Genomic DNA, 13,018 nt, shown 5'->3' on the forward strand with positions numbered 1-13,018 from the left:
CTTGTTCATTGTCTTTATTGAAATTACGGATTGCCTCCTATCCGCTTGGCATTCCCTTATGCCAGTTTGTACATCTCAATTGTCATTAGAAACCACATTTGTTTAAGCAAGTCAGCCATGTTCTTAAAAGGTAGTAAAAGAGGCTGAATGAACTGTTTCACTTCCAGAAAAGGCTCCACTGATAGCCAATTGTAGGGAGTGGTAAGATGTCGGGACAGCTTTATGTAGGTCCTAACAGTTTGTGGGCACCGTTTGAGTGCAATTAATGTATTGTTTCATGCAGTGGCTTTGCATTCCGTTGTTCATATTTTTTGCCCCACCAAGATTTACATGCAAAAATCGCCACTGCCGTGATATCAAATCGTGGTACCGGCATACCATGCAAAACTAGTCACAACACTGTTTATAAAACATTTAAAATCATCAATTCAATCAGTTTTACTGATTCTGACTACCTTGTTCTAGTAGCTGAGCTTGTTAATAAACACATCCCTAAAATAGGGAACAGCTGAAGACTAATGTTTATTTTCAAACAATTAGCAGCATTGATTGATCTCCTGGGCTCAACATACAGGGAAAAAAAAAAAACATTCACACACAAAATAAACAGTCATCGTATATGCATAACAAAACGCTGACATTCAGAACTCTGGGATTAAACAACAACAAAAAGTTATACGGTCACAAGGTTATTAATTCATTCGAATGCCAAACAGGATTTCATAGTCATTTCCTAGCAGAACCATTTTTTACAGCAGCACAATAAAGAGCTATTCTAATCAGACCTGCCACCCCATCTCCTTTACAGTTCTAGTGTTGACACAGTCTTTCCAATGTCATGCAAATTGGCTTATCAGTTATCATACAGTCTGCAAGACACTGTCAATGTTACATCCCTGAATGGTCCATCCACACGATGGCAGTCTAGTCCGTGGTCATCGGTATTCGTCAGTCATCAGGCAGGGATGTGGTAGTGGAGGGTGTCAGTCGCTGTGACTGCTGTTGTCCTCCTCACTCCCAACCACCATGCTGCTGTACATCTTCTGCTGCTCCTCTTTAAACATATCCTTCACCTTGGCTCTCTTCAGGCCCCCATCCCTATACAGGAACAAACACACACAAGAAACATTTACATTTGTAATTTAGCAGACACTTATACATTTCGTACTTTTCCCAAACTGGTTCCCTGTGGGTATTGAACCCACAACTCTGGCGTTGCAAGCGCCATGCTTTACCAACTGAGCCCCATGGGACCAATGTTCTTTACGAATGTATGTTTTTTAAGAAACAAACGTATCTGTGCTCAAGCGAATCTACAGCAAATCCGTGTGCCTTTTTTTGTTTCCCCTTTATTTTAACAAGGAGACCCATTGAGACCAAGGTCTCTTTTACAGGGGAGCCCTGCATATTTATTTAACTAGGCAAGTCCGTTAAGAATACATTCTTATTTACAATGACGGCCTACATCGGCCAAACCACGACGATGCTGGGCCAATTGTGCTCTGCCCTATGAGATTCCCAATCGCGGCCTGGATTCGAACCAGGGTGTCTGTAGTGACGCCTCAAGCACTGAGATGCAGTGGCTTAGACCGCTGAGCCACTCAGCAGCATATACACAATTTACAAATAAAACATAATACGCATGTACAAGATGACAAAACAAACTCAAGAGAAACTATCCCATTCCTCAGCAGAGGTCCCCAATGCCTTCACTGCCTAGGTCAAAGACAGTCCAGTACGAGGCAGTTAGACTGTCAAATGTTTTTCCCCAGACTCTAGTGCAAGTGAATTATCAGAAAATCCTTAGAAGGACAGAAGGATATTCTTACCAGGACAAGTCCACTAGCCCCCCCCGATGTGCGATGGCAGACTTGACTCTGTTGGCAAACTGGACAGCATCCTCCCCTGCCTGGGAAAAGAGGAAATAGATCAGTGGCACTCGGTGCATGGCTGGCAGGTTGTGTGTGTCTGTGTGTTGTATACACACACCTGCTGGGTCATGGCTGGCAGGTTGTGTGTGTGTGTTGTATACACACACCTGTTGGGTCATGGCTGGCAGGTTGTGTGTCTGTGTGTTGTATACACACACCTGTTGGGTCATGGCTGGCAGGTTGTGTGTGTCTGTGTGTTGTATACACACACCTGTTGGGTCATGGCTGGCAGGTTGTGTGTGTCTGTGTGTTGTATACACACACCTGCTGGGTCATGGCTGGCAGGTTGTGTGTGTCTTAGTGTTGTATACACACACCTGTTGGGTCATGGCTGGCAGGTTGTGTGTCTGTGTGTTGTATACACACACCTGTTGGGTCATGGCTGGCAGGTTGTGTGTTGTATACACACACCTGTTGGGTCATGGCTGGCAGGTTGTGTGTGTCTGTGTGTTGTATACACACACCTGTTGGGTCATGGCTGGCAGGTTGTGTGTGTCTGTGTGTTGTATACACACACCTGTTGGGTCATGGCTGGCAGGTTGTGTGTGTCTGTGTGTTGTATACACACACCTGTTGGGTCATGGCTGGCAGGTTGTGTGTGTCTGTGTGTTGTATACACACACCTGTTGGGTCATGGCTGGCAGGTTGTGTGTGTCTGTGTGTTGTATACACACACCTGTTGGGTCATGGCTGGCAGGTTGTGTGTGTCTGTGTGTTGTATACACACACCTGTTGGGTCATGGCTGGCAGGTTGTGTGTGTCTGTGTGTTGTATACACACACCTGTTGGGTCATGGCTGGCAGGTTGTGTGTGTCTGTGTGTTGTATACACACACCTGTTGGGTCATGGCTGGCAGGTTGTGTGTGTCTGTGTGTTGTATACACACACCTGTTGGGTCATGGCTGGCAGGTTGTGTGTGTCTGTGTGTTGTATACACACACCTGTTGGGTCATGGCTGGCAGGTACCAGACGTTGCAGACTATAGCCCAGCTGGTCATCATCCTCAGCAGGTAGCTCACCATGTTGTACTTGGCACTGTTCCAGAACGCATCCCCAAACTGAGGGTCATACTGCGGGAGGGAGATGGTCCCACAGTTGACAGAACACCTCTTCAAAGACATGCTGACATTTTCTTGCAACTTTCCCAATGCCATCTTGCGTGATTTAGGGAAAAGTCAACTACTGGACAGAAGCAGTGATATTGATGCCTCACCTTTATGGCTACTGGGTATATTGTTCCTCCAATCTCAAAACTTCCCTTTTTGAACATCATGACAGACGTGTTGTTGATACAGGTCCCTGAGGACACCAGAAATATGCACTGTAGATAAGCCACAACCACCACAAACATACAGTATACAGATCCTAAGATGATAACAATGCTCTCCAAAATGACAGAAAAGGGTGACAACTGCAAGGCCCTGCATATGAGATATATATATATATATATATTACACACACGTGACTTGCATACACTGTATACAGCAGTGGTTCCCAAACTTTTTAAAGTCCCGTACTCCTTCAAAACATTCAACCTCCAGCTGCGTACCCCCTCTCGCACCAGGGTCAGCGCACTCTCAATTGTTGTTTTTTTGCCATCATTGTAAGCCTGCCACACACACTATACATTTATTAAACATAAGCATGAGTGCGAGTTGTCATTGTAACCCAGCTTGTGGGAAGTTTCAAAGAGCTCTTATAGGAGCAGGGCACAAATAATAATATAATAATGATCAATAATTTTGCTCTTTATTTAGCCATCTTACCTATAAAACCTTATTTGTTCATTGAAAATTGTGAATAACTCACCACAGGTTAATGAGAAGGGTGTGTTTGAAAGGATGCACATAACTCTGCAATGTTGGGTTGTATTGGAGAGTCTCAGTCTTAAATCATTTTCCACACAGTCTGTGCCTGTATTTAGTTTTCATGCTAGTGAGGGCCGAGAATCCACTCTCACATAGGTACGTGGTTGCAAAGGGCATCAGTGTCTTAACAGCGCGATTTGCCAAGGCAAGAAACTCTGAGCGTAGTATCCAGAAATCTGGCAGTGGCTTCTGATTAAATTGAATGTTCACAGGCTCTTTTTTTCAGATATCGGTAAGTGGACTAGAGGCAGGGCATGAAAGGTATAGAGAATCCAGTGGTATATGTCGTCTGTTTCAGGAAGGTATCTGCGTACCCAGCTTAATCAGGTGCTTCGATATATCACATTTGACATTGTCCGTAAGCTTGAATTCATTTGCACGCAAAACAAATCATACAATGATGGAAAGACCTGCGTGTTGTCCTTGTTAATGGAGACAGAAAAGAGCTCCAACTTCTCAATCATAGCCTCAATGTTGTCCCGCACATTGAATATAGTTGCAGAGAGTCCATGTAATCCTAGATTCAGATCATTCAGGCGAGAAAAGACATCACCCGGATAGGCCAGTCGTGTGAGAAATTTGTCATCATGCAAGAGGTCAGACAAGTGGAAATTATGGTCAGTAAAGAAAACTTTAAACTCGTCTCTCAATTTTAAAAAACGTGTCAATACTTCGCCCCTTGATAACCAGCGCACTTCTGTATGTTGTAAAAGCGTTACATGGTCGCTGCCCATATCATTGCATAGTGCAGAAAATACACAAGAGTTCAGGGGCCTTGCTTTAACAAAGTTAACCATTTTCACTGTAGTGTCCAAAACATCTTTCGAGCGGTCAGGATTTCCCTGGCAGCAAGAGCCTCTCGGGGGACGCTGCAGTGTACCCAAGTGGCGTCTGGAGCAACTGCTAGCACGTGCGTTACCACTCCACTATGTCTTCCTGTCATGGATTTTGCACCATCAGTACAGATACCAACATCTTGACCACCAAATTCAATTTGATGTCAAAAAGCTGTCCAGTACTTTAAAAATACCCTCTCATGTTGTCCTGGTTTCCAGAAGAGGTTGTCTTCCTTAATTGACCCCCCATAAACGTAACGGACATATACCAGATGTGCCAGGCCCTCCACGTCTGTTGACTCATCCAGCTGAACGCATAGTAATTGTTTCAAAACATCTCCTGCCATGTCACTGATGCATCGTGAAACAGTGTTGTTTGATTGAGACATTGTCTGTTTCATTTTTTTTGGCCTTTTCTCCCAACATTGTCTCTGCCATATCGAAGGCAGCAGGAAGAATGAAGTCCTCCACAATAGCATGGGTCTTGCCTATCCTTGCCACTCGGTAGCTCACCATATAAGACGCTTCTAGCCCCCGTCTTATTAATGGTATCTGTTGCTTTTATACATGTCTTACTACTCAAACGTCTTTATTTTTTATTTAAAAAATCCTGTGGCTTATTTTTCAAATGGTCATGTTTCGTTTCTAAATATCTGCGCAAGAGTGAATGTTTCCCGTGACAGAGTAACGGTGAACGTGATTGGATGTTAATTATTTGACAAGACTACCTGTATTTGACATTGTGTTGTTATTTTGCTGAACACTAGATGGTTTTTTGGCAGTCAAACTAGGCTACTCAGGCGAGAAAAAAAAAAACTCACCCAAATGTATAGCCCCGTTGGAAAATACAAATGTACTGTTTGAAAATGTGAAGAAAATGATTTCAGTTTGGGAATACCTGGTATACAGCATATGTATATTTGTAGGTGTAGGATCAGTTTACCCTAACTAACCAAGGCACTGGCTTAAATCAGTGTCTAAGGGCAACTTCATGCTAATCCATTTGGCCAATGTAGCACTTACCGATTCGGATAGCCCGGATTTTCCATCTGTAGATGCTCTACAGATAGTTTGTTGTTAGCATGACCATCTGTTGATAAGCAACTGCTTGCTAGGGTTAGGAGTAGAATAAGGGTGAGGGTTAAGCTTGGGGTTAAGGTTAGAGTTAGGGTTAGTAGATTGTAGAGCATCTACAGATGGACTGACTATCCAAATTTAATATAACCCACCTTCTGGAAAGATCAATATAGGAAGCTTTGTGTTGTCATTCACGTGATCCGTCAACCTGTAAACATTAATAACAGTTAGAAAACCTAACTTTATATCTGGGAGGAGTATGAACATAGCTCCAATTGGAACTATAATGCATGTCCATATCAGAAAATGTCAGTGTTAAATTATATCCCTAACTGTCAATGGCAATGACTTGTGACTAATACATTTGTGCATGAATGTGCTAGAGTTTGGTTTTACTGACAAGCACCTATAAAGCAGAGAACATACTGTAAGTAAGCTGTCTGGCAGGAGTACATTATCAGGATGAGGAAATATGATTAGATATGACTGATTATTTGTCTGTAGCCATTTTCAATGGGCATGTCATTGCTTGTCTGAACATTGTAGGTAGAGATGGGAATAACAGTGAATAGGTAAACTCACCTCTTGGCCACCAGGTGGCGATCTTTCATATCAGCTCTCTCAAACCAGATGTGAGGACAGGACCTGGCCATGGCCCTCTGCAGCACTCCCATCAGACCACCATGTGACTGGCCCACCTAAAACACATCAGATCAAATCCCAAATAAAGTCCTCAGAATTCCTTTCACAGACAATTAATCTGATTTGGATTAAAGAAGTATAAAGTAGTAAATTGCCAGATAAATGTAAGGTACACAAACATGTATAAAATGGTGTACAAAATAAAAATAGGCTACAGAGAGAGAAAGCAGTCGATTGAGCGTCAATCAACAAATTTCACACAGTTCAGCCATTTCAAGTGAGGTTTAATGTCAGCTTTATTTCACGTACCATGGCGTAACACCCATCGTTGCAAAGAATTACGATATCAATCGGGGAGGTGTGATTGGCCACACAGATTCCTCCTTTTCTGGGTCTGTTTTCTCTGTAAAACAAGATGGAGACCACACACACACACACACACACTCTCTAAAGTAAAATAAAAAAAATCTCTGCACACATCATGAGGACCAACAGTAGGGTCACTTGGTGACAAGATGGTGTGTAATAGCTTGCTGAGTAGTGATGTGCGAGAGGGGAGGTCAGTTAACTGACTTGTTATAGTAGTGGATGGTGCAGGAGAGGCCTCGGGCACAGATCCTGTAGCACATCACATGGACCCAATCGCTCAGCCAGGACTTCAGCCTACAAAACACACAGACGGACGGACACACAAGATGCTACCTTAAAGATTACTAAAATATAATGACGAGAGGAATGTCTCAGTCTTTAAAACAATCCTGTGTGAACTTGTAGATTGAAAGCTGTGTAAGTGTACCTCCAGTTCGGGAGGAATCCTACAGCAGTGGTTCCTATCACCAGCCAGGTCAGGCCTATAGATGCCAGCGTGATCCTGAAAGAAAACATTCGCACTCAGGAACATACATGACACAACAACACATTATGCTGGTCATGAGCCAACACTCCACACCACAGGAGGTTGGTGGCACCTTAATTGGGGAGAACGGGCTCGTAGTAATGACTGGAGTGGAATCAGTGGAATGGTAACAAGTACACCAATCACATGGCTCCAGGTGTTTGATGCCATTCGCACCGCTCCGGACATTATTATGAGCCGTCCTCCCCTCAGCAGCCACCTGTGCTCCACACTTTATTGATATCTGTGGTTGTGCATCCTGTCTATTCAGCCACTAGCTGGATTATCTGTGGTAAGCACTGCATTTAATATTACTGGTGCATGGCATGTATGTTTGGTTCAGGGATGTGAACTGTAGGAGAACTGAGGCCTTGCTATAGGGGAAGAGTGATTATGAATGATTTCACACTCCCAGGTGTTACCTGAGTGGAGCCAAGATGCAGTAGCGTATGAACACGCCCAGCCCCCAGACCATAGTCAGTTTGAGGCTGATGTACTGGAAGTCGATGTTAGTGCGAGTTAGCAGGTTCCACGACACCAGCTCCTCTGATGAAAACCGCTGGGTCACCTTGAAATCAGAAGAACAACATTACAAATAATGTAGGCCTACCTGTACAGAAAGAAAGTCTGGACTTTGAATAGACCTTGTACTGTTTTTCCCAATCCTGAATCAACCCCTGGCCCTAAACACTTCCTGATGCCTCTTCGTTGATATGAAAGGACGTGTGCAGTAAAGGCAATAACTAGGAAACTCATCTTAGCCTACCAGAGAGTTAAGCATTACTGTATAGATCAGATCTATCAGGGGCCATCATGGAATATCTAGCATTAGGGGTACATTTGGAATTAAGCATCAATCTTATTCTAGTTGTGATCTCACCTCATCCTCTACGATGTCTTCGATGCCTCGTCTGTAGAAGTAGAAACAGTCGCTGAGTGTGAAGTCCCCTCCCACTGGTGGTTTAGGGCGACTGCGTCTCAACTCTCCAAGCGCCTCCTCCATAGAACCATCATCCCTCTGGATGAGGCCTGGAAATCCACACACAAAGATATCACCTAGTCAACCCTATATCATTTTCAGATGTGATCATATCCTATCATATCTGTAGTTGATAAAGATTCATTTGTTTTATATTTTACCATCAATACAGACAACATTCACAGAGTCACAAACAAAGAGCTTCAAAGTCCAATAAGTTTATTCATTTTGAATGACAAATGTGTCAAACGACCATGGGCATGTTAGGAGCTGTCGAGGAAGGAAATGAGTCACAGAACTGCAACACATTTAAGAGAGTGTCACCAACTAACTCACACTGTTGCTCCATATTGAGAAATCTTGGGCTGATAGCTGAGTGGAAGAATCACTAACCACAACCCTGATCCTAAACAGGTTAAATCACCAATATCATTTTCCTACAGAATCCATAAGAAATGACAGGCCATCAAACATAGTAAACTGCCCTTTGTGTGTCTGTCATCTCGAGGTAATCACAGGTCTAGGATCAGATTACCCCACCACAGTGTATCCCTTCCTCCTAGAGGTCTGAAGGCAGTGAAATCAGCTGAGGAGACTCAATCTGATGATGCACGAGGCAAAGTTCAGGAGAGAGACAGAGTGACTGACTTTATGCTGAATTCAATCAATCCTGCTAAAGCAATGTTTATGCTGGACCCATTTGTTTTCTTTGAAAACTACAACCAGCATCTACAGTGAGGGGAGTACAATACAGAAACCATCCTGTGAGTTTATATATAACAAATTAAAAGAGCATCTTGATGTGCTGTGCTAGCTAGTGAACACAGCGCTGTGAGTTTGATTGAATTGCCCCCTGACAAACCTATAAGACTGCTAATTGTGAAGTGATTGCGTCAGTGGATAGATCGGCAGCCAGCACAGAGCCACATCATTCAGCACAGAACATTGTAAATTCTCACGGTCTGCTAATTAACAGAGACTGTTCCAAGCCTTCCACTGCAAGCACTATACAAATAATTAAAAATAAAGCAAATAAAAATCAGGTTTACACCGTCTCTAGGTTCTCAGTGGTATAATTAAGCAATACGGCTCAAGGGGGTGGCGGTCCTGGCAATATACCACGACTAAGGGCTGTACTTATGCGTGATGCAATGCGGAGTGCCTGGATACAGCCCTTAGTCGTGGTATATTGGTCATATACCATAAACCCCAGAGGTGCCTTATTGCTGTTATAAAGTGCTTACCAATGTAATTATGGAGTAAAAATGTAAGTATTGTCATACTGTCAGCCAATCATCATTCAGGGCTTGAACCATCCAGTTTATAATTTCATATAGGTTACCCCATCCCACCTAACGTGCCTTGAGCACATTGAGAATATATATATTATATGTGCAACCTATTTCAACCATTGACAGCTGACTGAAATCAGTCCTGACATGATATTTTCAATGCACTCCACAGAGGAAAACCTGTTTAACTACTATGGTACACTAACATACAGGATTTGTTCTAAGGCACTTTACATGTAAATTAGCTTCTGAACACTGCAGATAAACAGTGTCTTTGGGAACCAGTGTTGTTGAGAGAGAGGAGAAACAGACCGAATAGAAACATACTGTATATGTTTCTTTATGAGTTTCTCAATGGCAACGGGAGTGTGAGTAAAGGGAGTGACTGAAAACATTGAGGTTTCTCTTTCCACATTGGCCAGACTTGTACGCCTAAATGATCAACCATGCAACTATAGGGAATGCCCACAATCATTTCCTTATCAGAGACCAATGAGTAAATAAATCTCTCTATCCATTCATCCATCCTATATATCGATCAAGCAAATTAATCCAATGAGCTGAGCTCTGCTCACCGTTGGATGCAGAGGATTCGATTATATGCTGCTCTTTGTTGACTGTCTGGATCCTCAACGTGGCCCACTGGAGAATATGAGAGATGAGAAACATCTTTAGGCTTTGACATCTCACCCCATGACCCACAGCAGGACAGGAGAGAAAGGACATACACATATTCACCCCTGAACTCTCACCCCAGATAAGCCCCTGGACAGGGTTTGAAAGTTTGTTTTCTTTCCCCAGGAGGCCACAAGGTTACAGGATGTTCAGATGGAAAAGTGCAGAGAACATATGTGCTTTTCTGTCAGAAATCATGTCAGTTCTATACATTTATTGCGATTCAAAGTTCCAAGCATATTGATCACCATATGTCTGCTGCAGAGGGACAAGAGCCACGAGAAAACGACTTTTGATCAGTCATGGAAATAAAAGTGCTGAAAACAAATTGGCTCCATGTTTAAGAAGATGAGAACATGCTATGAAGGGAAATTACTGGAGTTTTGATGCAGGTACAGCCCACCTGCTCAAAATAATATTGCGATATGAAACTGTATCGATTTGTTTCTCCCTCACTAATGCTGTGGTATAAATGCATACATTAATGCCACAAGTCTTATATTTAGGACATGATGAATAGATAACATTTAAGACAACTATAGACACATGAAGCTGTTCCCCTCACGTTGTCTGAGTGATGCAGTTCACCAGATTTTACAGAGTGTATAAGTATTACGTTTCCTCTTTCCCATTTTGTTGTACCCCCCTACTTCTGAACAGAGTTTACCTCAAGGGTTTTGACCAGGATCTTCATGTATGTCTCAGAGATGCCCAGGGAGAAGCCAAACATGGCAGGCACCATGAGAAGAGCCACAATGAGGTAGACCCACACCTTCAGCCCTGCCAGGACCACCACCCAGAAATCCTCCATTGCTACAGACCTCTCTACAGTATGTCACCCTGCAGAAACAACAACAGGTGATTGATAGCAGTAATAGCATAGAAAGCTTATGTGTAGGCTATGGGAGATAGGGACATAAACACACAAATAAACCAACATTGAAGGGTGTCAGAATAGCCTCTCTGCGTGTAAGTGTACTGTAGCCAAGTCTGTCATGAAGCCTGGACTTTTATGGAACAGAAGCGCAGGGTGTTGTTGGTTCAATATCTAACAGTACTACCTCATTTGCTACAGTTAAAGATATAATTCGCCCAAATTACATATTGGTTTCCTTACCGTGTAAGCAGTCTATGGACACGGTGAGACAGCAAATTAAATCCATGCTTTGATGCTTTGCATATGACATGCAAAAAAATGCAAATATCAGTGATATTGACATGCATTGGATTTGTTTCACAAATTCCTTAAAGAAAAAAAAATGTAGGTTTTGGAGACAGTGGCCAGGTAAACAAAACATAGATCTCTGTCATACCATTTTCATAGACTGCTTACAGGGTAAGGAAAACATTTTGATAATTTTGTTATTTGGGTGAACTATCCCTTTAACTATAGGCTAGAGAGGGTGGGAAATGATACCACTCAGATTTCAGGACAAACACCGAACATGGCTACACATCAGGTATGTGTGTGACTATGTAAAGCAGAATGAAACAAATATATATGAATAACATATCATGTGCAATCTATTAGATCAAAAACACAAGGGGAGCTGAAATAGGCCTACTATACTTTACTAAAATATAAACGTGACATGTAAAGTGTTGGTCCCATGTTTCTTGAAGTGAAATCAAAGATTCCAAGAATGTTCCAAACGCACAAAAAGCTTCTCACAAACGTTGCGCACAAATTTGTTTACAATCCCTGTTCGTGAGCATTTCTCCTTTGCCAAGATAATCCATCCACCTGACAGGTGTGGCATATCAAGAAGCAGATTAAATAGCATGATCATTACACAGGTGCACCTTGTGATGGGGACAATAAAAGGACACTCTAAAATGTGCAGTTTTGTCACACAACAATGCAACAGATGTCTCAAGTTTTGATGGAGTGTGCAATTGGCATGCTGACTGCAGGAATGTCCCCCAGAGCTGTTGCCAGTTAATTAAATGTTAATTTCTCTACCATAAACTACCGCCAACCTCATTTAAAAGAATTTGGCTGCACATCCAACCGGCTCACAACCACGTGTAACCACGCCAGCCCAGGAACTCCACATCCGGCTTCTTCACCTGCGGGATCATCTGAGACCAGCCACCCGGACAGCTGATGAAACAGAAGTATTTCTGTCTGTAATAAAGCCCTTTTGTGGGGAAAAACTAATTCTGAATGCCTGGACTTGGTTCCCCAGTGGGTGGGCCTATGCCCTCCTAGGCTCATCCATGGCTGTGCACCTGCCCAGTCATGTGAAATCTATAGATTAGGGCCTAATAAATGTATTTAAATTGACTGATTTCCTTATATGGCCTGTAACAGTAAAATCGTTAATTGTTACATGTTGCGTTTATATTTTTATCAGTAATAATAATAATAATGGGCTAACGTAGGCCTACTATCAACAAATCCAAGGCACATGTCTGAAATGACAAGTTCAAACGCGACAGAAAGAAGCCCAGCATTTGATTATAGGCTAATACAAATCTATCTAGGCTGACGATTGGAAACTCAATTTAAAATAAACTTCACCAACTTTAGATTGCGCAACATATACGCTCGTCACGAAAATCCTCAACCGGAGACGCTCAATTCATTTCAACGTCAATAGCCAATTATAAACAGAGTAGGCTATTGGACACAGCTAAACCAAATCGCTTGACAAAAAACTGTCAGCAAATTGTCCAGACCTGGCCGGACAATTACAAAGTTTGGTTCCCGATATTCAGCCCGGCGTGGTGGACCTTACCTGTCAAACTCCAGTCCATGTTACCATGCCCTTCCCTATTGTAGAACTCATACGACTATGTGTGAAGCTAACCACAATAGGG

General features: G+C 42.7%; 1 protein-coding gene across 2 annotated transcripts; it reads right to left on the reverse strand.

The window, feature by feature from the left end:
- Positions 1–13,018, reverse strand: LOC135513853 (glycerol-3-phosphate acyltransferase 3-like). Of its 2 annotated transcripts, XM_064936815.1 has the most exons (15): positions 12,937–12,988; positions 12,176–12,299; positions 10,863–11,035; positions 10,096–10,162; positions 8,130–8,278; positions 7,672–7,817; positions 7,151–7,225; positions 6,928–7,017; positions 6,664–6,757; positions 6,295–6,410; positions 5,865–5,920; positions 3,145–3,230; positions 2,873–3,001; positions 1,830–1,909; positions 1–1,098 (listed from the first exon to the last, which is right to left on the reverse strand). In XM_064936815.1, exons 3-15 carry the CDS (start codon positions 11,004–11,006, stop codon positions 984–986), a joined length of 1,347 nt encoding a protein of 448 aa, XP_064792887.1. In that variant the 5' UTR covers positions 11,007–11,035; positions 12,176–12,299; positions 12,937–12,988; the 3' UTR covers positions 1–983. The 2 variants fall into 2 exon arrangements, with proteins under 2 accessions (XP_064792887.1, XP_064792886.1); XM_064936814.1 differs by lacking the exon at positions 12,176–12,299 and having other exon boundaries at positions 12,937–13,018.

This window comes from Oncorhynchus masou, chromosome 25 (genome assembly GCF_036934945.1).
Source record: "Oncorhynchus masou masou isolate Uvic2021 chromosome 25, UVic_Omas_1.1, whole genome shotgun sequence".
Classification (NCBI taxonomy): domain Eukaryota; kingdom Metazoa; phylum Chordata; class Actinopteri; order Salmoniformes; family Salmonidae; genus Oncorhynchus; species Oncorhynchus masou.